Source organism: Octopus sinensis, linkage group LG8 (genome assembly GCF_006345805.1).
Source record: "Octopus sinensis linkage group LG8, ASM634580v1, whole genome shotgun sequence".
Lineage (NCBI taxonomy): Eukaryota > Metazoa > Mollusca > Cephalopoda > Octopoda > Octopodidae > Octopus > Octopus sinensis.
Window position 1 is genome coordinate 26,008,789 of NC_043004.1, and position 25,861 is coordinate 26,034,649.

Below are 25,861 nucleotides of genomic sequence, written 5' to 3' on the forward strand. Positions count from 1 at the left end.
ACCTTTCTCTAATATTGCTGCACCTCCTATGTGTTCATAACTTGCACTGGGTACATCTTATGGAGTTTCTACCTATGCCTTTTCTACAGATTGAACAGAGCCATCTGCCTGAAGGGATTTGTGATTTGTCCACTTTCCTACTTACTAAGACTGGTTTTTGCTAAATTAATTCTAAGACTCTTTGATTCTAGACCTTGCTTCTACACATGAAATTTCTTCTAGTTCTAGGAGTAATTCAGCTACATGAATAAGGTCACCAGCATTGAGGAGTTCTCATGTGCAGCCCAACTTAAATTCCTCTGTTATAGTCTGGAGGACTATGATGAACTAGATAGGGCTAAGATTGATCCTTGGTGATCCCCAACTTGTACCCTGAATTCATTGCTATACTTGTTGCTAATCCTTACCTTACTGATAGCCTCCCTGTCAAGTAAAAGCATCCAGCACACTCTAAAGTGGTTGGCATTAGGAAGGGCATCAAGCCATAGAAACCATGCCAAATCAGACTGGACTTTGGTGCCACCCCTCAACCTGACAGCTCTCATCACACTGTCTAACCCATGCCAGCATGGGCAACAGACAAATGATGATGATGAGATTATATATATATATATATATATATATATATATAAAATCAACGTTTAATGTCTGTCTTTTATGCTGGCATGGGTTGGACAGTTTGACAGGAGCTAGCCAGGCAGAAGACTGCACCAGACTTCTGTGTCTGTTTCAGCAAGGTTTTTATGACTGGATGCCCTTCCTTATGCCAACTACGCAGCAGAGTGTGTGTGTGTATGTATGTATATATATATGTATGTATATATATATATATATATATATATATATATATATATATATATTGATGTATGTGTACACACGTCTGTCTGTACATATACATGCATATGCACACACATTATGTGGACGATATTTTCAATCAATGCAGTACAACTGTATCTGATTCTTCAAGTACTTCAATTTATTTATTAGATTGCTGACATTTAACAATGGTTTCTCCCATTGTGTTGATTCACCATTTTCTATCATTAATAAAACTATAAGCATTTTTGATGACACGGGTATGCTAGTGTATATATAAAATATGTTGAGATCTTTGTGACTTCTAGATTTTAAAATTTGATGTATTTCATTTATCAGCTTGCCAAGAATCAGGGTAATGTTTTTGCCACTGATTCCATCCTGGCCACCCTTATGTGTAGTACTCGTTCCACCTACAGCTGGGATATCATTGTGCAGCGTGTTGGGAATAAGTTGTTCTTTGACAAGAGAGATGAATCTGAGTTTGACCTGTTAACTGTTAGTGAAACAGCCAATGAACCACCCCAAGAAGAAGGTGCCAGCAGCATTAATTTCCCTCACAATCTGGCCCTGGAGGCTACTTTCATCAATCACAACTTTTCTCAGCAAGTTCTGAAAATGGTAAGATTTCTTTTGATATATTAAAAGCTTTGTTTTGTTTTATTCTTTTTTTTTTTCCTCTTATAATGGCATTTTATTGATGTTAGGTGTCTGCCTCTTCTACTGCTAGTTCCTGGAAGTATTATCAACTTGCTGACTGATGCAGACAAGGTTAAAAAAGATACTCTGTGTAGTCATCCTGGTTTTAATTGTGGTGAATGTCTTGTATTATACTGTTATTGTTTCAGTCAGTAGATATTTGAATTGGTACCAGTAGATGTGCAATGCAGTAGTATATATAAATATATATTTTATGAATAAATATTTTGGTTACTTGATATGGTAGACGTTTTATACTTTAGATCTACATTACCTACGTTTAGTCAATGTAGGGGTTATTTTAAGAAATGTAGCTCAGTTAAAGGAGAATGTTATTTCCAAAAGTGTTTCAGAAGCCACTCCTAAGTTCCAGTTTTCGGTGACGTCACATTGCTCTCCATAAAAGTTCAAGCTTTACCATTTAAACTGGTCATATCAGGTCTAATATTCTACGTTTTAGGTTCAAATTGACTAGATCCAACCTCTTACACCTACCCTACAATTTCATTGTAAAAATAAACCATTACATCATTAAAATCTTGAAGCTATAAGACAATGCTTGATTAATTTAAAACAACATGAATAAATAATCATTAGATTTGACAGACTAATCCAAATGCTAAAGGGGTTTTGAACAGTTTTAAAATGTTAACTAAGTTAAGGTGGTTGTGTCTCAGACATCAGTATCTCTGCTAAATAGAAATAACTTGATTGGTGTGGAATGAATACTGGTTAGAAAACTGACTAGTCAGTTGATGGTGGAAGCATATCAAGGGGAAATTGGGAGTGTCAGACCATACCTTGAGAATATTCAACATAGCAGAAGTAGGAGCTCTCTGAATTTTGCCCAGCCTATTTTTATTCTCACAGCTATGCTCTGAGTGCATCCACCTCTATACTAACTTAGTCACCAAGATAACAGAAGCTATTTACTACCTCTAGCTTACCATCCAGGCAGTTGATGAAATCTATTTCTGTTCATTTTCAGTGTTTATTGTACCTGTGCATCTTCCACACACAAAAGCTATTTTCCCTGCTTACGTTCCCCTGATATTGCTGCACTTCTTATACTGTCCATAGCTTATGCCAGGTATATCTTATGGAGTTTCTACCTATGCCTTTTCTATAGATCAATGAGGCCATCTACTTTAAGGGATTTGTAAAAACTTTGGTTTTTGCTAGGTTAACTTTAAGGCCCTTTGATTCTAGACCTTGCTTCTATACGTGAAACTTCTCTAGTTCTGTTTGTGATTCAGCTATAAGAACAAAGTCATCAGCATATAGTAGCTCCCAAGGGCAGCCTGTCTTAGATTCCTCTGTTATTGCCTGGAGGACTACGATGAACAAAAGGGAGCTGAGGACCAATCCTTGGTGAACCCCAACTTGTACTCTGAATTCTTTGCTGTACTAGTTGCCAATCCTTACCTTACTGATAGTGTCCCTCTACATGGCTTGTACAGTTTTTTGACAAGTGTATATTAATTACTGAATGTTAACAACTGAATTGAATGAGTGTACAACATTTATTTCTGTATTATTTCTATGTGTTCTTGCTGTGTTGACCATTAACTATCTAGTTCTGTGCAGCTACCTTTCCTTCATGCATTACTCAGTATCTTTGATGTTCAAATGTTTTTCACTACTCATTCTCATCAAATTTCATGTATTCCATATCTGTTTCTCCACTTTAACTACTACATAGTGTTATATTCTCTATAATTGTCAATTATTTTGTGTGTGTATATACATACATACACACACACATATCTATATATCTATATATATATATATATATATATATATAAAATTGATGTTTCCTCAACAAATTATTTGCGTGCGTGTGTGTGTGTGTGTGTGTATACTGTTAAAGCTTCATCAACATTGTTTAGCTTTTATTGAGTTTATAGAAAATATTGATTTCAACCTATGCAGATGGAATACAGAATAGATTGGTAGGGAATTTATGCTGTAATAAACACAGAATGAGAATATATACTCTCTCTACTTGCCACTAGCAAATTTAACCATGATAATTCTGAGTAACAAGATAAAATTTTTGACACAAATTGGCTTCAATTTTGGTGTTGATAAATGTTGGCTAAATATAAATGTTATTTTTATATGTGTATACAGGCAAGTGAGTCTGCATTCATGAGTGTAAGGAATATGCCTACATATGTAGTGTGACATTTTGTCACAGTTGAAAGTTTATTTTTGTATATCTCCAGGATGACAATAAATTCATCAGACTAGTTACTTTAATTTGGTTGGTAGACTGCTAGATTACCTCATTGTTACCTCATTTTATATATATATATATATATATGATTGAGTGAAGGCGCATGACTCAGTGGTTAGAGCGTCGAGCTTACAATCGTGAAGTTGTGAGTTTGATTCCGGGACTGGGCTGCATGTTGTGTTCTTTAGCAAGACACTTTATTTCACGTTGCTCCAGTTAACTCAGCTGTTGAAATGAGTTGCAACATCACTGGTGCCAAGATGTATCGGCCTTTGCCTTTCCCTTGGATAACATCAATGGTGTGGAGAGGGGAGGCTGGTATGCATGGACGACTGCTGGCCTTCCATAAACAACCTTGCCCGGACTTGTGCCTCAGAGGGTAACTTTCTAGGTGCAATCTCATGGTCATTCATGACCGAAGGGGGTCTCCTCCCCTCATAGATGATTAATTTGTTGTTCTTTTGGAATATTTATTCTGTGTATAACTGTTATTTTGTATTGATAATATTGAAACAATGTGCAGGTTGGTAATTCTGTATTGTGTATGGTTTTATTTGTAGGGAGATGAAAAGTATGAGTTTGACAAGCCAAACCCATTTGCCGGTGAGGATGATGATAGTGTGGTTGCATCTGTTGGCTATCGGTAAGTAATCAAGATGTATAAATGGCAACAGTTAATGATTTAACTGTGAATGATTTTATCTTTTCTACTTGTACTATTTTGATAAATCATTCAATATTATTTTAACAATTGTTGTTCTTGTTTGTCAATTCACAGCATATCTAATGTGGAGGGAATCATTTACTAATTTAGAGGCTATAGACATCACCAAACCATTATTTCTAATCTCTTAGGCCTCAAATTATCATTATTGTTGTCCATCCTGCTATTGTCAATGTGTCCCACTGACATATCTAAACCCACAAAAATAGATGCCTTTTTTGTTCACTTCTCTTTGATATCTGCTGTTGCATATCACACACACCAACAATGGCCTGACCATTTGAAAAGTGAAACTAGTTAGAAAGCAATGCCATAGAAATATATTCACAACACATTTCAGAAATTGCGTTGTTATAATAGTAATGGAAAATTATATTGACTTACTAACTACATATGTATAGTGAACACTCTGAAAATGTTAACATTTAAAACTAAAAAGCATTGAATGATGTAGAAGGAAGTAGACATGTTATATCATCATGGCCAGCACATGATGTTGAGTGTTTGAAGTAAACAGGTGTAGAAGATTGCATCTTGGTGGACTTATCCAGTTCATGAATATAAAACATAGTAATGACAATTTAGTTGTTGCTGTGATGCTAATTAAGTTATAATTAGAGTATATTAGATGACAATTTGCCTGAAGTCTAAATGATAATGAAGTAGTTGAATTATATTAGGTAACCTATATAAAGTAACTAGCTTGGTAATGAAGAATTAATAATATAGGAGAGACATGTGTCCTGCCTTCTCATTTTTATATAGCTCATGTTATTAACATGAATTATATATACTCAGTTGTTAACTGAATTCTTGATTACTTAATTCAGTTAACAAATGAATTGTGGTGATCTTCTTTACTTGAGAAGATATGACAAGCTAAGTAAAATTGTGGCCCTCCATGCATACAGGAATGTCCATTATGGTCATACCCTGACGCCCTCTCCCATCTGATAAATCTTAGTCTTGCTAGTGTTGGTACCATGTAAAATGCACTCTTGCCAGTGTTATGTAAATGTATCTATGCCAGTGGCACATAAAATATACCCAGCACATTTGGTAAAGTGGTTGGCATTAGGAAGGGCACCCAACTGTAGGTCATGCCAAAGCAGACAATTGGAATCTCAACAGCTCTCCAGCTGGCCAGCTTCTGTCAAACTGTTCAATCCATGCTAGCAAGGAAAATGGATGTTAAATGATGATTATGAAAACACCGGTCAAGGTGTGGCTGTGTGGTAAATAGGTTGCTTTCCAACCTCATGGTTCCAGGTTCAGTCCCACTGCATGGTACCTTGGGCATGTTTTCTATTATAGCTTTGTGAGTAGCTTTTGTAGAGGGAAACTGAAAGAAGCCTATTGTGCATGTATGTGTGTGTGTATATATATATACATGTACATGTGTGTTAGTTCCTCCACCACCACTTGACAGCCGGTGTTGGTGTGTTTGCATCGCCATAACTTAGCAGTTCAGCAAAGGCGATCAAAAGAATAAGGCTTAACCTTTCGTTACCAAACCGCCCAAAACTGTCCGTAATTACCTATTCATATTTAAATGAGAATATCAGAGCAAATCTCTTTAGTACATTCGTGAAAACACGTGATTATACTTTATAAACAGTTCATCTACAGTTTTGTACAATGATCGAAGTGTAATTTTAATTCCGGGAGATTTTTTTCCGAAATTTGTTCCTATTGTGTTTTCAAAATTTGTAATTCTGACAAAAAATCATCATCATCATCATCATCGTCGTTTAACGTCCGTTCTCCATGCTAGCATGGGTTGGACGGTTCGACCGGGGTTCTGGGAAGCCAGAAGGCTGCACCAGGCTCCAGTCTAATCTGGCAATGTTTCTACAGCTGGATGCCCTTCCTAACGCCAACCACTCCGTGAGTGTAGTGGGTGCTTTTTACGTGCCACCTGCACAGGTGCCAGGAGGGGCTGGCAACGGCCACGGTCAGATTGGTGTATTTTATGTGCCACCGGCACGGAAGCCAGTCGAGGCGGTGCTGGCATCGGTCACGAGTCGGATAGTGCTTTTTACGTACCACCAGACCAGGGATCCTGGCTGGTTCAATTCGATTTCGATTTCGCTTGCCCCAACATGTCTTCACAAGCAAAGGGGGTTGGCATGGGTGCCTGTCGTACGGTCGCATTGGAGTATTTTACGTGCCATGGCCACGAGTCGGATAGTGCTTTTTACGTACCACCAGGCCAGGGATCCTGGCTGGTTCAATTCGGTTTCGATTTCACTTGCCCCAACATGTCTTCGCAAGCATGGGGGGTTGGCATGGGTGTCTGTCGTCGGATGAGGTTCTATATCGACTTCGCTTGCCTCAACCGGTCTTTGTGTCCAAGGGAGGAAAGGCATTCATAAGTGGGCTGGGCTCACTTGTCCTGCCTGGTCTTCTCACGTACAGAATATTTCCAAAGGTCTCGGTCTCTGGTCATTTCCTCAGTGAGGCCTAAAGTTCGAAGGTCGTGCTTCACCACCTCGTCCCAGGTTTTCCTGGGTCTACCTCTTCCACGGGTTCCCTCAACTGCTAGGGATTGGCACTTTCTCACACACCTATCTTCATCCATTCTCGCCACATGACCATACCAGCGCAATCGTCTCTCTTGCACACCACAACTGATGCTTCTTAGGTACAACATTTCTCTCAAGGTGCTAACGCTCTGTCGAGTATGTACACTGACATTACACATCCATCGGAGCATACTGGCTTCATTCCTCACGAGCTTACGCATGTCCTCAGCAGTCACGGCCCATGTTTCGCTGCCATGTAGCATGGCTGTTCGTACACACGCATCATACAGTCTGCCTTTTACTCTGAGCGAGAGGCCTTTAGTCACCAGCAGAGGTAAGAGCTCCCTAAACTTTGCCCAGGCTATTCTTATTCTAGCAGTTACACTTTCAGCGCACCCACCCCCACTACTGACTTGGTCACCTAGATAACGGAAGCTATCAACTACTTCTAGTTTTTCCCCCTGGAAAGTGACGGAAGTTGTTTTCTGCAGATTTTCGGAGGTTAATGCTCCCGAGCATCTGCCACATACAAAAACTATCTTCCCAGTTAGCCTACCTTTGACATTGCTGCACCTCTTATGTGTCCATAGCTTACACTGGGTACATCTTATAGAGTTTCTACCTACACCTTTTCTACAGATCGAGCAGGGCCATCTTCCTGAAGATATTTGTGGATTGTCTACCTTTCTACTTATTAGTACTTTGGTTTTAGCTAGGTTGACTCTAAGGCCCCTTGATTCTAAACCCTCCTTCCACACCTGGAACTTCTCCTCCAGTTCTGATAGTGACTCAGCAATAAGAGCAAGGTCGTCAGCGTAGAGGAGCTCCCAGGGACAGCCTGTCTTGAATTCCTGGATACGAATTTCATTATATCAAGCAGCGAGTCAGAATTCGAAGGATTTTCTACTGAAGACCTTGATAAATCTAACTCTATGACTGAAAAAAAAAAAGCACATGGTATTTGATAATGAATCTGATGTTTCATTTTCCGAAAGTGAATCTGAGAGCTCCGACAGCAATAAAGAAAATGAATTGGCACCTGAATGGAGTGAAAATTTAAAAACTGTTTCTTTCAGTGATTTTTCTGAAGAAACTGGACCAAGCCACAATCTTTCCCAGGAGAGTAAAGCCTTAGACTATTTCTTTTTTACTTTTTCGAATGAGCCTATTTGAAATCATTACGGCGGAAACGAACCGTTACGCTAAATGTAAACAAAGCGAAAGAAAGGATAGTTTGTTGTTTCCCACAATCTTAAAAAAGAAATAGTGGGTTGATTCATTCATTCAACTAAAAAAAAAAAAAAATTCAGGGCAGTGCCTCAGCATGGCTACAGTCTAATGACTGAAACAGGTAAAAGTAAAAGAAAAAAAAAATATATATATATATATATTTGAAGATGTCTTATTACAGTGTTTAGATTTCTTTCTCTATGTTCTTTTAGGGTGAATGAATTGTGTAAAAATCATGTGCTTGGATGGATTTGGTTGATTATTATTATTATTATTATTCTCCTTCTCAGAGAACTCATTAACAGCAATAGTGTGTATAACAGTCCCAATAAAATTTTCTGTTTTTGTTTCCAGGTACCGCAAATATAACCTGGGTAATGATATTGAACTTATTGTACGCTGTGAGCATGATGCAGTCATGTATGGACCGAATGGGGATTTACAATTCATTAACATCAAGACTTTGAACGAGTGGGACGCCAGGGTAAATTTATTTCAGTTTATAGCTAGATGTTCTTCCATATTGTTTTTAAAATCTTTTCATGGATATTTATGGCTGAATATGTTTGTTAGCCAACCAATCACATTTAAACAAACATCATTCTGTACATTGCACAGGAACAAACTATTGACTAAAGCATGATTTGAACCCATGTACTCAGATATTGTGTTGGTGTCATCAGTATCATCATTTTAACATCACTATCCATTCCGACATGGACAAGATAGTTTATTGACGTGGATTTTTTTATGGTCAGATGCCTTTTCTGTTATGAACCTTCACTTATTTTCAAGCAAAGTAATATTTTCCAAAGGCCAAACATACCTCTGCAGAATATTGGAAATGAATGACATTCATTTCCAACAATCGTGTGGTGTCAAACCAAGGAGACACAAATATACACACACTCACACATGATGGGCTTTTAAAAATTTTTCTCTACCAAAGTCACTTAAAACTTTGGCTGGGCTGGGGATTTAATAGAAGACACTTGCTTAGGTGCCACTCTATGGGACTGAATCTGAAACCATGTGGTTGGGAAGTGAACTTCTTAACCATACAGCTATGCCTGCAACTTGTGCATATGTGATATATTTGTATGTGTAATATTATGTTTGTTAATATTTCAGTACAGTGGTGGTGTTGACTGGCGTAGTAAACTAGACATCCAAAGAGGAGCAGTGTTGGCCACTGAACTGAAGAACAACAGCTGTAAATTGTCTAAGTGGACCATCTGTTCTTTGTTATCTGGAAGTGATCAAATTAAATTTGGGTAAGTGGAATGATTATTAACAGATATGGAGCTGATATGAAAAAATAATTTTAAGATGTCAAACTAGAGTCAACCATTTTAGCTGTCAAACTGTACATGAATTAGATTTCTTTGATCATTTTTGGGCAATTTTTCTTGATTAATATTGAATATTTAATGGTGTTGTCCCAGCTTGGTCACAATTCACTGGCTGAAAATAAAGATACAAGATAGCCAGCTGTCACAAATATAGTTGGTAACATGTAGTATGTTTTTGTTAATTGTTCTAGTGTCTGTGTAGCCATGTGTAGATATAGATACTCTCTCAGCGCAGTAGAACATCCAGTCTGGTATGGCTAGAGGGAGAGAGGGCTGCATCAGCACCTTGACTAGTACTCGTTATAGCCAAGTAGACTGGAGCAATGTCAAATGATGTGCCCTGCTCATGGTACTTTATTTTACATGTAATTCTGCCCTAGAACTGAATGCATGACCTTGTGATCATGAATAAAATACTGTAACCATTCAGCCATGAATCTTTGTTGATTGGAACTTCTGGCAGAGTATTTGAACTGATGAAAATCGGTGATGGACTTCACAATTCTTCAGTGGTGTTCTCTCTGTAAAAAACAGTCAAACCAGGTATCCTGGTGATGTTGGTCTTAACTACAACTACTACTGCAATAATCCATCTGTTTGTTGCTCCTTCCTCCCTGACCCCCCACCAGCACTTGTCATACCCTACAGTAAGGCTACCCTCCTATTAGCCATAAAACCACAACTTGTACATAGACAGCTGTGAAGTGGATGTACAACATATTTTTCAATAGCCATAGCAGCTCCAACATTGGATGTTGTTTGGCACAGGACTGGAACCATTATTTTTGTACTTATTTTGCCAACTCTATTACTCTGATCTAATCCTACTGCCACCTATTCTGAACCCATTTTTTTAAATGATTAATTTTGTTAACTGAGATTTCATTTTGTAAATACCTAGCAAGGACTTTGTTGATGTAGTGGTTGTGGCTATACTGTAGAAATTATTCTTGTAAGGACTATGGTTATAGTTGATTGTGTAGAGAAATCTTTTACTACTTTATAAGTTTCAAGTGGGAAACCATATTAGCCCTTTTGTTACCAACCTGCCTGTAGACATCCACAAAATAATTTGGTTAATGTTACCAAAACACCCACACCAACCTGAAATATCCTATTCATATTTTAATGAGAATTTCAGTGCATGTCTTATTAGTATATTCGTGAAAACATGCGTTTCACTTTGTAAATAATTGAGTTACATCAACATTATTTTAGATCATGTCTGAGTGCTGTGAATTTTTGCAGAATTTTTTTTCCATTTTGATTTTTTGAAATGTTTCATTATGGATGAAAACTGGATTTCAGTTTCATGTTGTCAAGCAGCAAGTTTGAATTTGAAGTATTTTCAAAAGAGGACATAGAAAACTCAAAGACTTAAAACTTAAAAACCATGATACTTCTTTTTCTGAAAGTGAAACTATTCTGACAACACTTCCGATAATACAAAAAAAATGTGAATTTGTACCTGAAGATAGTAAGAATTTAAAAGTTGTTTTTCTTAGTTATTTCCAAGAAAATGTTAGACCTAGCCACAGTCCTAAGGAAATGAATGCATTAGTTTATTTTTACTTTTTCCGTTGAAGTGATTACTTTGGAAATGAATTAGTATGCAGAATATAAACGAAGAAGAAAAAAAGATAGTTTGAGGTTTCCCACATGCTTGGAAGAAAGTTAGAAATCCAAGCAGTTTTAGAAATTGTGTGTTGTATCATCATCTTTCGCTTTCCATGCTAGCATCAGTTGGACGGTTTGAATGAGGACTGGCAACCTAGGAGGTTGCACCAGGCTCCTCTGATCTTGCAAGGTTTCTACAGCTGGAAGTCCTTCCTAATGCCAACCAGTCTGTGAGTGTAGTGGGTGCTTTTTGCATGTTAGGGTGTAACACTTCCTGTTTTAAAGTAGTCTAAATTAAGATCTTACATGAAAATTTCATGTAAATTTGTTCCAAACATCAACTGAATAATAGCAAAATTATTTTACTAAACTTCAGTATTTTCAAAATTAATTGAAATAGAGGCAGTGTATTTCAATGGAAATATGGTAAAAAGGTTAAATGTATAATTTCAAATATTGAAGATTAAATTCTCATATGTTCAAAAACAAAATATAAACAAACTCCTTAATTAAAACAAAAAAATGGTATCAATCTGATATATTTTACTGCTAGATCAGTAAATATGATGTGTGAAAATTAAACCTGTTATTCTGTTATAATTTGATATTGCTTTTGTTTGAGATTCAGTAAAATGTATTTTCCTGCAGGTATGTATCAAGAGTTCATTATAGAGATTCTGCCAACCATGTTATTTTGGGGACACAGCAATTTAAGCCAACTGAATTTGCTAACCAGATTAACCTGAGCATGGATAATGCTTGGGGTATTTTACGTTGCATCATTGATACTTGCATGAAATTGAAGGAGGGAAAATATCTTATTATGAAGGACCCTAATAAGGTAAGTAATGTTTTTGTCCTTTTTTAAAATGCAGATTAATTTGTAGTACATGCGAACATCATAATTTAGTACTTGTTTTGTGTTATATACATCATCATTATTGTGCAACTGCAATCCATGCCAGCATGTGCTGAAAGGGCTGTCATAGTTTGAATCTGTTCTTATTAGGAGTTACTGTCTTTCTAAGTCTAGTCAGTTGACCATGTCCCACTTCTATGTTTTATTTTATAGAAACTTGAGTGAGATGAGCATCCTTGACCACACCTAGGAGGGCCATAACTGTGAATAAGGACTTGATGCAAATCCAACATGAAGTATGTTTGTACTTCATACTGGACTTACATCAAGTCCTAATTGATCAATGGGGTTCCATCTATGACCATCTTATCTTTATTTCTTGTGAAGTGTATTTAGAAATACATTATTTACTTTATTTTTCTTTTTTTAAAGATGGTTAAAATTTTGGTCTCGTGGAGTGGTCATGTAGAAGCTGTCCTTGATTTTTCTTAGTGAACTAGACCGATGTATATATACATATATACACAGGACTTAAACATAATCATCCTTAACACACACCCTCTCTTTGTATATTTTATAGTCGGTGATTCGTATCTATGATATTCCTGACAACACTTTTGAAACTGATGATGAAGAGGAAGAGGAGGATGATGATGAAGAAGAAGAAGAGGAGGATGAACCTGAAGCATAAAAAGACTTGTTTGCTAGGTATTTTTTTTTTATTGGAATCATCTTAGTTTTCTTTGAGTTAAACAATATTTTGGTTTTGTAATTGTCTTAACTAGTTATCCAACTGAAATAGCAAATGCCCTTGCTACTACATCATATATTTAAATAGCTGGTGTTTTTGTTACATTATATATAAATAGCCAAAGTCCACTAGTAATATCTCTCTACATTAGTAGCCAGTGTTCATTAGTAATATTTTACAACTTTGAATATGACCATTTTATTATTAACTTCCAGATGTTAAAATTTTCCATGTTTTAAACTTTCATCTGGTTTTACTTCTTAATGTGTATATTGTTACAGGTTGTATTCAAATTAGGGAACTTTGTTCTCAAACTGAGGACATTAAAATTATTGACCTCTGACATGTGTATAACTGGATGATTTCATATATATATATATATATATGTAATTGCTATGTAATCACTAGTTAATATATTAATACATTATTTCCTATTTATGTAATCAAATAATATTAAATGGAATAACTGTAAATAACTATAAAACTGTTTAAATGATTTTCCATTTCAGGATCAGCACCAAACGAAGTCTCTTTTTAATCTGATAATTGGCTTTATGATGATTATAATAATAAAGCTGATGTCATCAAAGTACTTTTGTTTCATTTGTCTTTATACGCTTTTTACTCTTTCCTCTTGTGTGTGTGTGTGTGTGTCACAGGTATGGATGTATGGTTAGGAAGATTGCTTCTCAATCACATGATTTTGGGTTCAGTCCCACTGTGTGGCACCTTGAGAAGGTGTCTTCTGCTATAATTTCAGGCTGACCAAGTCTTGTGACTCAATTTGGTAGAATCTATGAATCGTTTTAGCTCAAAGCTGGGCACTATGGTAGGTAGAAGTTCTCATCATGTTTGTATGTAAGTGTTTGCATCTCCAAACAGAGGATGGGAAAATACATATATAATAACAATAAGTATCACTATAGAGCACTGTACAATGGCAACAAGCACAGTTTGAACATGATAAAATACATTTTTTGCTTTATCGTTTTCATGTCAAAATAAATTTTTTCTATTGAAAATTATATATCATTTGAAAGCTTTGAATGTGAACTTTCTTCTCATATAGTTTAATTAAAATCTGACAGTTACATATCATGAGATATAGGTTCTGAATGCAGAAGACATACATAGACTAGAGAGGAATGAAGCTAGTATGCTCCAATGGATGTGCAACATCAGTGTGCATCCACAGCAAAAATTGCAAATGTGCTGAGAGAAAAGTTGGGCATAAGAGGAATCAGACGCTGCATGTAGTAGAGAAAACTATGTTGATTTGGACATGTGAAGTGTATGAATAGAGACTGCTGTATAAAGAAGTGCCAATCTTTGAAAGTGGATGACATCTATGGGAGAGGGAGACCCAGGATGACATCTATGGGAGAGGGAGACCCAGGATGACATCTATGGGAGAGGGAGACCCAGGATGACATCTATGGGAGAGGGAGACCCAGGATGACCTGGGATGAAATAGTGAGTACCAATTTCAGGATGTTGGGCCTCATGGAAGAGATGACAAAGGATCGAAATGTCTGGTGACATGTGTTCTTGAGAAGACATGCTCACTTCAGCAAAACTGAGTTCTGGGAGTGCTCTGTGTTTCCACCTATGCTACAATAAAAAAAATGTAAGTCACACACCCTACCCCCAACAAATCTCACCACATCTCTTCCTCACATTTCCTCTTTTTCATGCACTATGCTTATGCCTTGCTCCCCAATCCTGTCCTCACTGCCCTGCTCACTATATCATTATTATCCTGTTGTCCCCCACCTCCTCTATATACCCATGTTTCACCACTCACTGCACTCCCCACTCCCATACCCTTTGCATTCCTGTGAAGTCCCTACTCATGCACCTTTGGCAATACTCTATGATCCCATTTATATTCTGATCCCTGTACCATGAGTGTATGCCCTGGCATCTCACCACCAGCTATCTCTCTTGCTCTACTCTACCATCCCATTTATATTCTGATCCCTCTACTTTGAGGGTATGACCTGGCACTTCACCACCATCTCTCTCACTCTCTCTTGCACTCTCACCTTCTCACTCTCTTCCACACTCTTTCACTTTCTCTTTCTCTGACTGAGTAACCATTGTATCTCCTCTACAGCAACAAATTCTTCCTTTTGCTAGTTACTTGATGACCACTACCAGTGCGTCCAGTCCACACTGTAGAGTGGTTGGTGTTTGGAAGGGCATCCAGCTGTAAAAACCATGCAAAAGCTGACCACCCTAAGGTGATTGGTGTTAAGAAGGGCATTCAGCTGTAAAAACCCTGCCAAAATTGACAGTGAAGCTTGGTGCAGTCTTCTGCCTCGCCAACCCTTGTAAACCATCCAACACATGCCAGCATGGAAAATGAACTTTAAATGATGATGGTAGTGTGTGTGTGTGTGTTATGTATATAGTTCAAATTTACAGAAAACAAACAAAAGATGAAGACAGGTAAGGGAACCACAAGCAGGTGTTAAGAATTGAAAAGTCTGGTATTTTGAGTCTACACTATTTGTCAAAGGTTTGAGAAGAAAAAAGCAGAAAGAGAAAAAAATGTATCTTGATTAAGAGTTCAACATGATGAAATGACTGTGTGTACATATGTATGTGTATATTTACATATGCATATATATATGTACTGTATTTGCTGGCAGATTTGATGTGCTTCTCTTATTTTTAAATGTATCAAAAGATTTCCTTGCATCTAATGTGGGAGACCGAGTGTTATAAACTAGGAAGCTGGATGAGTATATTGGGTAAGTTCCCTAAGCACAAAAATTATTGCTAATAATGAAAACAAACCAAATTATTACAGTAAATTGAGTTACTAATAGTAAAATATCGAAAACAAGCTGAATTATCACAGTTTATCACAAACTGACGAAAATTGTTTATGATACATCAGCAGCTATGAGGGAAACTTGCGTCATCTTGCTTACCTCCATCCCTGGCATACATAATCCACACCTGATACATGTATTACATTAGTTAATGACTGGGTTACCTTTAAGAAACATTCATTATCTAAATGGAAAATGCTCCTAGAAATTTGTAAGGAATGTTAATAAACTTTCATCTACCTGGCAGCCATTTGCAATGAACAGATCAGATGATGTGTCAGAGTCTTCACTTTTACAACAGTGCCTCCTTCATACTGTTTGGATCTTTTAGTCTTTTTTCCCCCATTTTCCCACATTGTGGCCTGTTGTAACACAAAATATCACATCCAGAAATATGAGTTTCACATCCTGTATAGCAATTCTCTTTCCCAAAATATAAACAATTCTACAGCTAATCTGAGAGGAGGTAAGAGTTGGGGTATGGTTTTCCATAACACTGATAAGTTTGTTTATGGTAAATTTCATACGGTGTCCAAATTCATGGCTGAAAAACAAAAAAGTTACTGTTATCACATTAAATTTAAACTAGATGTATATGCAAATGACCATGGTAATAGGGCAGCTGCTTGGTATTTTGGTCCACCACCAACTGAGAAAATGGTAAGGACTTGGATGAAGCAAGAAGAGCAGCTGAAAGCTGCTAAACATAGTAAACACTGCCTCCATAGGAGAGTTAAGTGGCCTGAACTAGAATAATTAAAAACATGGGTTTTTGACCAAAGAAGATCAGGCTTTTCAGTAGCCACTAATATGATTATGTACTGTTCAAGACTTGTAGCAATGGACGGAGATATCAATGATTTTAAAGGGTTAACATCATGGTGTTTCAGATTTATGAGGAGAGATAAAATCTGTATGAGGGCTAGGACAAGAATAGCACAAAAAACGCTCTTTGAGTATGGAGATCAAATACTTGGGTTTCACACATCAATGCAAGAAAAAAAAAAGTTAATTTTAAACTTTCACAAATATAAGCAAAGTCTCTGACATTTGATGCGCTATCAGACAAAACAGTAGAATCCAAGGGTACTAAAACTGACTGTTAAAACATGTGGCCATGAAAACACTCACTATACAGTTGTTAGTGTGCTGTGCTAATGGCACAAAAGTGCCACCTTTATTAATCTTTAAAAGAAAGACATTGCTTAAAGAAAGGATACCCAATGGCATTTATATTTGTCTACACAAAAGGTTGAGTGGATGTGGGAGGAATGAAATTGTGGCATGATAAAGTGTGGTCCTGGTGGGTTATTAAAGAAACCCGCCTTATTAATTTGGGGCCAATTTCAGGCTCATAGAACTGATATTGTCAGGAAGAAAACTGAAGACCTAGGAAGCCTAACCAGGCAGTTACATCCTTTAGATGTTTCAATCAATAAGCCATAGAAAAGCATCATGCAAGAGGAGTGGATGCAGTTTTCAGATTTTGAAGTGATACCAACAGGAAGAAGGAAGGGGCCTGCTATTACACAGGTGTAAAAAGATAGAATGCTGTAAAAGAAGCAGTACTGAGGATGATTCATTGTTCGAAGAAGATACTGATGACCCAGATCCTATTGCAGAGAATTCCAGTTAGGAAGAGAGAGTACTGGTAATATGGATGGCAACAGTGAGAATGAGTAACTGCATCTATAGCAATTTATCAGACTTATTGTACTTCCTGACTGGTTTGTACCAGTTTTTATCAGTATATTTGCTTTTTGTTTGTATGTATCAGGATTCATTGATACTAATGTATATTTTTTTTTTGCTATGGCAAATTAAATTTAGTTTCTTTAAAGAAAACGTTTTCCATTCTGGCATGGGTTGGACGGTTGGATAGGACAGGCAAGCCAGGAGGCCACATCAGGTTCCAACCTGATCTGGCAGTGTTTCAACGGATGAATGCTCTTCCTAACGCCAACCACTCCGAGAGTGTAGTGGGTGCTTTTTACGTGCTACCAGCACAGGATCCAGCCGGGGCGGGGTGGCTGGCATCGACCACATTTGAATGGTGCCTTTTAGGTGCCACCTGCACGGGGAGCCCGTCAGCTGGCACTGGCAGCGACCTACGCATGCATGGTGCTTATTGCATGCCACCATCACGGGAGCCAGTCAGGCGGCCCTGACATCGCCCACAACTACAATTTCCATTTGATTTGATTTTGATTTTACTTGACTCAATAAGGTCTCCTCAAGCACAAAATGTCATCCGACAATTCAAAGGTACTTTTTAAATGGGCTGGTTATGTGACACTGGTGTAGGCTACGGCTGTGATCTCACTTAATTTGCCGGGTCTTCTCAATCACAGCATATCTCCAGAGGTCTGGGTCTTTCGTCATTGCCTCTGTGAGGCCCAACGTTCAAAGGTCATGCTTCACCACATACCACGTCTTACTGGGTCTCCTACTATTAGGGAGTGACACTTCTTCACACAGCTCTCCTCATCCATACACAACACATGACCATACCAGCGCATGTATGTATATAAGTATATATATGTGTGTGTGTATATATATGTATGTATATATGTAAAAATGAATAGAAAATGGAGATATACAATTGTCAATTCAAAAATTAAAATTTATTAACATATATTCTTATAATAATAATATAATATTAAATACAAATTACATACAATTGTTTTGATTCTCACCCATAATCTAGTATATATAAATCACAGTATGTGTGTGTATAATGACTAACTCATACATTTCCACAATTCTCAACCGATTTTCGCCAAACTTTACACACACATTGCTTATGTACCAAGAATGGTAGTGCACTATAACATTTTGCCCAGAGCTCCTGTGTAAATTGACATAAATGGACATAGTTTTTTTTATGTAGGATCTTCCATACATTTTTAATCTTTTTATGAAAGTGAAAGGTTTTTGTCTATTTATTTCAACTGTCCACCTGCAACTGATTAAATTGACTAGGAACACTGAATACATACATTTCCACAATTCTCAACCGATTTTCACCAAACTATACACACACATTACTTATGTCCCAAGAATGATCATGCACTATAACATTTTGCCCAGAGCTCCTGTGCAAATGGACATAGTTTTTTTGTATGTTGGGTCTTCCATACTTTTTAGAAATAAAACTGAAAGGATTTTGTCTATTTATTTCGACTATCCACCTGCGGCAGTTATTAACTTGATTAGGAACACTGTACACGATGAATATCCAATACAAAACAATCTTAATCTCCATATTTAAACTGCATTAAACTTTGGCAAGCTTACCATTACCGATTCTGGGTTATTTGAAAGGTGATTTCCCTTCCCTCTCTTCTATTTGTTGATATCTTTGTTTACCTACCAATGCGTTGTTGCACTTTAAGGATGCTTATTTACCCATCCGTTATGATATTTCAACTGTTGTCCATTGTTTCAAATACGGTTTAGCATTGTCATTCTAGCCTTTTTAAACAATCACATATGATTTGTCCCAAAGAATCAACCTTTAAATAAGACCTTTGCTTCCACAAGCGAAAGCTGTACGTATCTTTCATACCAATTTAACTAAATTAATATAATTACATTTAAGATCATTATTCAATATAAAATAACTTTAAAATTTCCTAATGGCTTCAATATTCATTATCATAATTACTCTTTTCCTATACTAAAAATACTTGGTTTATTAGAGGAATATAACATATCCTAATGCTTATAATAAATACATATAAAATACCTATAGACACATACATAGATGCGTATATACATACGTACATACATACATATAATATAATACAATACATATCAGGGATCTTTTCAGTTTGAAGGCCAGATTTTCCTAGTTAACTAAACAATTTGAAACTTCGTATACTGGTAGAATGTGTCAAAAGAAAACATAATTGTAAACCAAAATGAAAACGGAATTGTAATTTCTAAGTTTAACATTGTTTAATAATTCGAATTTTAACCAATGGTATTCTTTCTTTCGACCTCATATTATTTACTGCCTCTCAAAATATTGTTACTGTGACGTAAACAGCTATTTTGTGACGTAGTTAACGTAAACATGTAAACAGACCTACAGATTCGTTTGTAATGTAAACATCCGCTTATTGTAAATAGCTAAATTCGCTTGGCATCGTACACAGCTTTTTCAGTTCCCTAGAATTATATTTGAAAGAAAATAAAAAGAAAAAGATTCATATGCATAAATATCCATCCTTAGACATCAGAAAATGAGTGTTTAAATTATTTTCCATTGTTTGCATTGCTTACACACACACACACACATACTAAAATTACATCGTTGGAGCAGTAATTTATTTATGTATTTTTTGTTATACAATTTATTTTTAAGCTGAATCCCTATCCTGCCATTAACCCCTTTCTTATAAAATAGTTGAAGAATCTGGGGTGTAGGAATTGGGCCAGTATTGGAACTTTTAACTTCTTGCTCTCTATCTTATGATCTCCGAAATTTAAGAATCTTGTGTTAACTGGGCTCTTATTATTTACTCTGACTCTGCCACCACCTCAGTGCAAAGACTATCAATATCAGAATCATCTTCACAACCATCTTCTGCAACCACAACCCCAAGATCAATACCAGCATCATATTCAAATTCACCAATTTCACCACCACTACACTCTGCAATGTCTTCAACACTACCATCCATGAGACATCCTAACATAATCAATGCTACTACTACTATCATCATCATTATCATCATCATCCACTGCTGCTGCCACCACCACCTCTACAAAAACACCAACACTATAATTGCTGCCATCATACACATCCACTGTCACCACTACACCACCACCACCACTGCCATGATAACCACATCTACCACCTCCAACACCATTGCCACCACTATCTATGAGACATCCTAAGTTAGATACTACTTTCACTTTCTAGTTGCACTTTGAGTTTATTATATCTAATCTATCTCTCTAAAAGATGCAAACCAAGTAGCATTAAATGGAGAATGGATGTGAGCAAAAAGAGAGTAAGTTCCATTCCAGTTTACAACAATTATAGAATTATTCTCAAACCATAAATGAATGGTGGAGAGGAGTGAAGGAGGAGTCATGTTTCCTCTGAGAGGTTACAGAAGTATTATTACACTGTTGTTAGAATAGCTGTGGAAAATGTAAGTTGAAATCAAATTTGATGCTAAATTCTTTTATAGTCATGTTCCCAATGAAATACGCATAATCAATTTGAACAGTCTTAGTAAAATAACTACTTTCTTTAATTATTAATCAGGTGTTTGGATCAACAAAATTATGAGATAAAGGTGAGAAGGTCAGTAGAGTGTCTATCTGCTTGTAACTATGTAGACTATGCCTTGTTATGGTTTATGTTAGAGTTAGAGCTATGGTCTAGAATTGGCAACAGATAGCATACTAAATTGTAAATGGCCACGTTTACTGTATGCTAAACTGGCACTAGAGATTTAATGAAACAGTTTACCTATCAGAATTTAAGTCATGAAAGGGTTAGTTAGCATTGTCAATACACTTCACATTTCTCTTTTTTTGTGGGCAATGAAATAAAACACTAGATAAGGAGTGGGTCAATATAGTTGACATTATTTCCTCCTATAAAATATTTGGCTATGTACCTTTGTTAGAAATTCTTATTTGTATTAATATAAAGTGCGAGCAAGAGAACATCTGCAGGCTTTCCTAAACTGTTAATGTGAATGTAGATGATGTCTTTTTTCAACTTGTGTAAATTAATGTCTGATGAGAATGTGATTCCATGTAGAAGCTGCCATTCTGGAGATAAATGATTGGATAAAATATTTAGTAAAAGGTTCTAGCTGTGAGACATGTTAAAGATGATGATGTGGGCTCAGTTTGATATAGTTTACAGCTTACTAATTCACAGAAATAGTAGTGGGTGTTAGGGGTTTTTTTTTCCCATGTTTTATTTGAACAATTTGGCTGGATAAAGGGGGCTGTATCCTTGCCTTTTGCATTCCTTCCGAGACAAGAGCTGTGCCTTGAAAACTGGTAAGATTGACGTAGTTGATCTTGAATAAAATGTGTGGATGGCTGCAGAGGAAATAACATGGACAAGGGAATTTCAGAAGGATGACAATCTGGTAAGAAAGAATTTAATGCTTAGTTTGCAGGTGAATTACATGCCACGTGATCTTCGAGCCTTTTGTCGCCAGATGCTGTAACATGGTTTGTATCCAATATAGTAGTACCACCACTATTGCGATAATGGCCTAAAATATGTGGTACCAGTGTGATAAAATAAGATAATGCAGCAGCAATAACAACATAACTATCTCTCAAGAACCAACAAATATTCCAAATGAACAAACCAACCCACACTCTTGAACTTCACTATGAAATAACACAAACTATATACACTCTCTCGGTTCAGTCCATTCCTCACAAGAGGGTATCTTGGCTCTCATCACAACACTGAGAGTGTAAGAGGTAACTTAAGGTTACTAACTTTGTTCTGCTGACAAATTTCCATTTATTTATTCTTAAGCTTCTCTTACTGCTGGAAACCACCTCTGCCTGGTACTGGCATTTATGTGAACAATGTAGACAATTAACAAGTATCAAATGACACAATACATAAATTCATTATTTATTAAAATTATCTTCAATTGTAGAAGTATCATAATTACTAAATGGTAATCGATTAGCATATTACTTATAAAAATATTAAAAGATTGGTATGTATTGGTTTATGATTTTCACTGTTTGATTTGCCTAATAGTGGTTTTATCTCTAATTTAATATATATATTTATACTATAAAATTAGTTTTAATCCTAAATCTAATTTTTCCCTGTAAGTTTGGATTTACTCCCTAATATTATTATATATATATATATATAAAACAAAACGCGGATAGAGAGAAAGGATATCCCCTTACTATTCACCATTCATTTATTTATTTAGTCATTTACCATTGTATTGGAATGGGTTTAAGGATGGTGACCTCTTCAAAAGAAAAAAAAACAGGTGTGGTGTGGTCATCACTGAAAGTCTTTTTGCTTTCTTTCTCTCTTCCCCTCTTTTTCCCCTTTCTTTTCTCCTTACAAAGCCGATGAGTTCGCTTTCCTCAGTTCAATTTGAATTTAACTGATTTTGGATCACCTTCAAAATATGTATTTTCAGGTATATGAATTCCAATGATATTTTTTTTATTTCTAAATATGTTGACACAACAGAAACTATTGTCTTCCTTGTAAGGGGAATCTACTGTTAAAGATGTGATTTTCTCTATTCGCAGTTTGCTGTCTAATACTCTGAATTTCTCGAAATTCTTCTAAATGATATTTGGATCTACTTGTTATACACGAGGAATTACTTTGGATGTGTATTCTTTTTACGTTGGAGTCTGATTGTTTGATATGGTTAACTAAGTTTGCTTAAAACTGAGTACTTTACTGATATTTCCCTGGATTTTTTAAATATATATATCTTCTTTCGAGGTGCATATTACTAATTTGGCAAATAATGTGCCGACAGCTAGCTGGATGTAGGTGTCCTCAAGACGAGAAGACACATCTTCAAAACGAGAGATAGTTCTTTAGAGAGCATGCGTTGTCAGTGGCTTGGACTAACGACGTATGTCCCAACTATGGTCATCATACAGTATAAAATTAACGGCGGAACTCGAAGCAATTCAGCGAAGCTACACAAAGAAAATCGTCTCAATGCAACATATCAGCTACTGGGAAAGGTTGAAAAATTTAAGTCTTTAATCCCTAGAATGAATGCGGAAGAGATATGCAGTGATATACATCTGAAACAATTATGGAAGGCCTTGTACCAAACTTTGGCATTGAAAGTTACACAAACAGCAGAATGGGGCGCCACTGCATAGTGCCAAAGATCCAAGCATCGCCATCACAATATAGGACCAGATACTGCAACTGTTTGGGCTTCAAAGGTCCCACAGCTCTTCAATATCCTTCCAAAATCCCTGAGAGACCTGCATGGTGTGGATATAGGTGTCTTAAAAACAAAATTGGATCTCCCCCTGACAAAGGTTCCAGGCTAGCCTACATCACGGCAGGAAACACAAATGAGGGCAGCAGCATCAAACTGTCTCATTCGCCAAATGCCATGTATCAGAGTAGATTTCAAATAATGGTGTAACACAGCCATGAAGTTGAAATGGAATCATGTTAAAGAGTGTGTGTATATATATATATATATATATATATATATATATATCAAAATAAACAACAAGGATATCCAGAGGTAATGCAGAATGATCGTTTCATGCAACTCCATTTAATTGAACAATGCAATCATTACATCAATTTAAAATGCAGAGCAATCTTCAGCTGTACAAAGACATAGAATTTAATTAAATTAGAACAGATGGACACATTAGTATAATTATACTTAAAATTTTCAAGTTAAGGAGATAGACAAAAAACATGCTGTCTCACTCCAGCATAGAAGTTACATATATATATGTCAGTGATTTTCTTTCTCCGTCTTCCCTTCATTGGACCTTTCGTTTTTCTATGTTTCTGACAAAGAGCTCCGCTCGAAACGTTAAATCCACTTTCCTTTCCTTTCCTGAGCGTCCAATAACACTATACTTGTTCTACGTCCTCGCGTTGTTGTGCTTTCTCTTTGTGCTTTCATGTTTGGATTAACTATATATATATACACACACATATATATATATATATACACATACATATATATACATACACACACACACACACACATATATATATATATATATACACATACATATATATATACATACACACACACACACACACACACATATATATATATATATATATATATATATATATACATATACATATATATCAGGTTGGGCAAAATGTAAGCAACGTTTTGAACGATGAAGAATTTGTACCGGATTTTTGCAGAGTTTTGAATTCTTTTTAAACATTTGTTTGCTATTATTTGGGAATACAGACACAGACTAGCCAAAATGCATCAATAAATTAACATCAATGTTTTTTCACCGTTATTACAATCATCTGAAATGGAACTGTCAAAGCGCGATATTCGAGCAGTTTTGCTATTCAACTTCATAAAAGGACATAAAGCAGTTGAAACTGCTCGCGATGTCAACGAAACGTTTGGTGAGGAAATGACCTATGAGTGGTCAGCTCGAAAATGGTTTAAACGATTTCGCAGAGGAGACCTGAGCCTTGAAGATCGTGAGCGTAGTGAACGCCCATCTGTCATCGATGACAGTCAATTAAAGACCGTCATTGAGAAAGATCCATGTAAAACCACTCAAGAACTGGCAAAAGAGCTTCAAGTTATCCAGAAAACTGCTTGCAACCATTTGCATGCGATCGGAAAATCAAAAAAGTTCGACAAATGGGTAGCAAAGCATTTGAATGAGAATCAGAAAATGCGCAGATATAAAATTTGCTCGTTGTTTCTTCTCTGTAACCAGACCGATCTATTTTTCGACCTTATCGTAACTTGCGATGAAAAATGGTTTCTGTACAATAATAAAAAACGTTCTTCGCAGTGGTTGGACCAAAATGAAGCACCGAAACCCTTCCCTAAACCCTAGCTCTTCAAAAGAAGGTTAGGTTGACTGTTTGGTGGTGTACTTCTTAAAACCCGGTAAAACCATTACTGCAGAAAGATATTGTCATGAAATTGCCAAAATGAATGAAAAACCGCTACTCCTCCATGTCAGACTGGTCAACAGAAGAAGACCAATCATTCTTCATGACAATGCTTGACCACACGTTTCACTAATGAAGTTGAGGGAACTTGGATACGAAGTACTTCCCCACCCAGCTTATTCCACAGACCTTTCCCTTACTGACTATCACTTTTTCAAGCATCTTGATGGTTTCCTGCGAGAGAAGGAGTTCAAAAATTAAACCGATGCTGAAAGTGCATTCAAAGAATTCATCAGCTTCAGAACTCCAGAATAAACAAACTTGTAACTCGTTGACAAAAATATGTTGATTGTAATGGTATTTACTTTGATGAATAAAATTTCCGCATTGTTGAAATATACTGCGATGGATTTCATGTTTCAAAACGTTGCTTACTTTTTACTCAGCCTTATATATATATATATATTGCTGGAATTTTTGAAAATAAGTCATCCATCTACATGTTTACCTCACTTAAACAGCTAATGTCATTGATAAAGATATGAATATCACAGATACCCATTTTTTTCAAAACA

The 25,861-nt window shown here is 36.3% G+C and overlaps 1 protein-coding gene across 1 annotated transcript in view; it reads left to right on the forward strand.

Annotated features, from left to right (window-relative positions):
• The window catches only part of LOC115215121 (eukaryotic translation initiation factor 3 subunit D), a 33,822-nt gene extending 20,418 nt beyond the window's left edge, over positions 1 to 13,404 (forward strand). Inside the window, exons 8-14 of the mRNA XM_029784295.2 lie at positions 1,156 to 1,437; positions 4,315 to 4,397; positions 8,588 to 8,717; positions 9,365 to 9,507; positions 11,851 to 12,043; positions 12,642 to 12,769; positions 13,322 to 13,404. Coding sequence (XP_029640155.1) covers positions 1,156 to 1,437; positions 4,315 to 4,397; positions 8,588 to 8,717; positions 9,365 to 9,507; positions 11,851 to 12,043; positions 12,642 to 12,752 — 942 coding nt within the window. The 3' untranslated portion in view covers positions 12,753 to 12,769; positions 13,322 to 13,404. The remainder of the gene's footprint in view (positions 1 to 1,155; positions 1,438 to 4,314; positions 4,398 to 8,587; positions 8,718 to 9,364; positions 9,508 to 11,850; positions 12,044 to 12,641; positions 12,770 to 13,321) is intronic.
• The last annotated feature ends 12,457 nt before the right edge of the window (positions 13,405 to 25,861 follow it).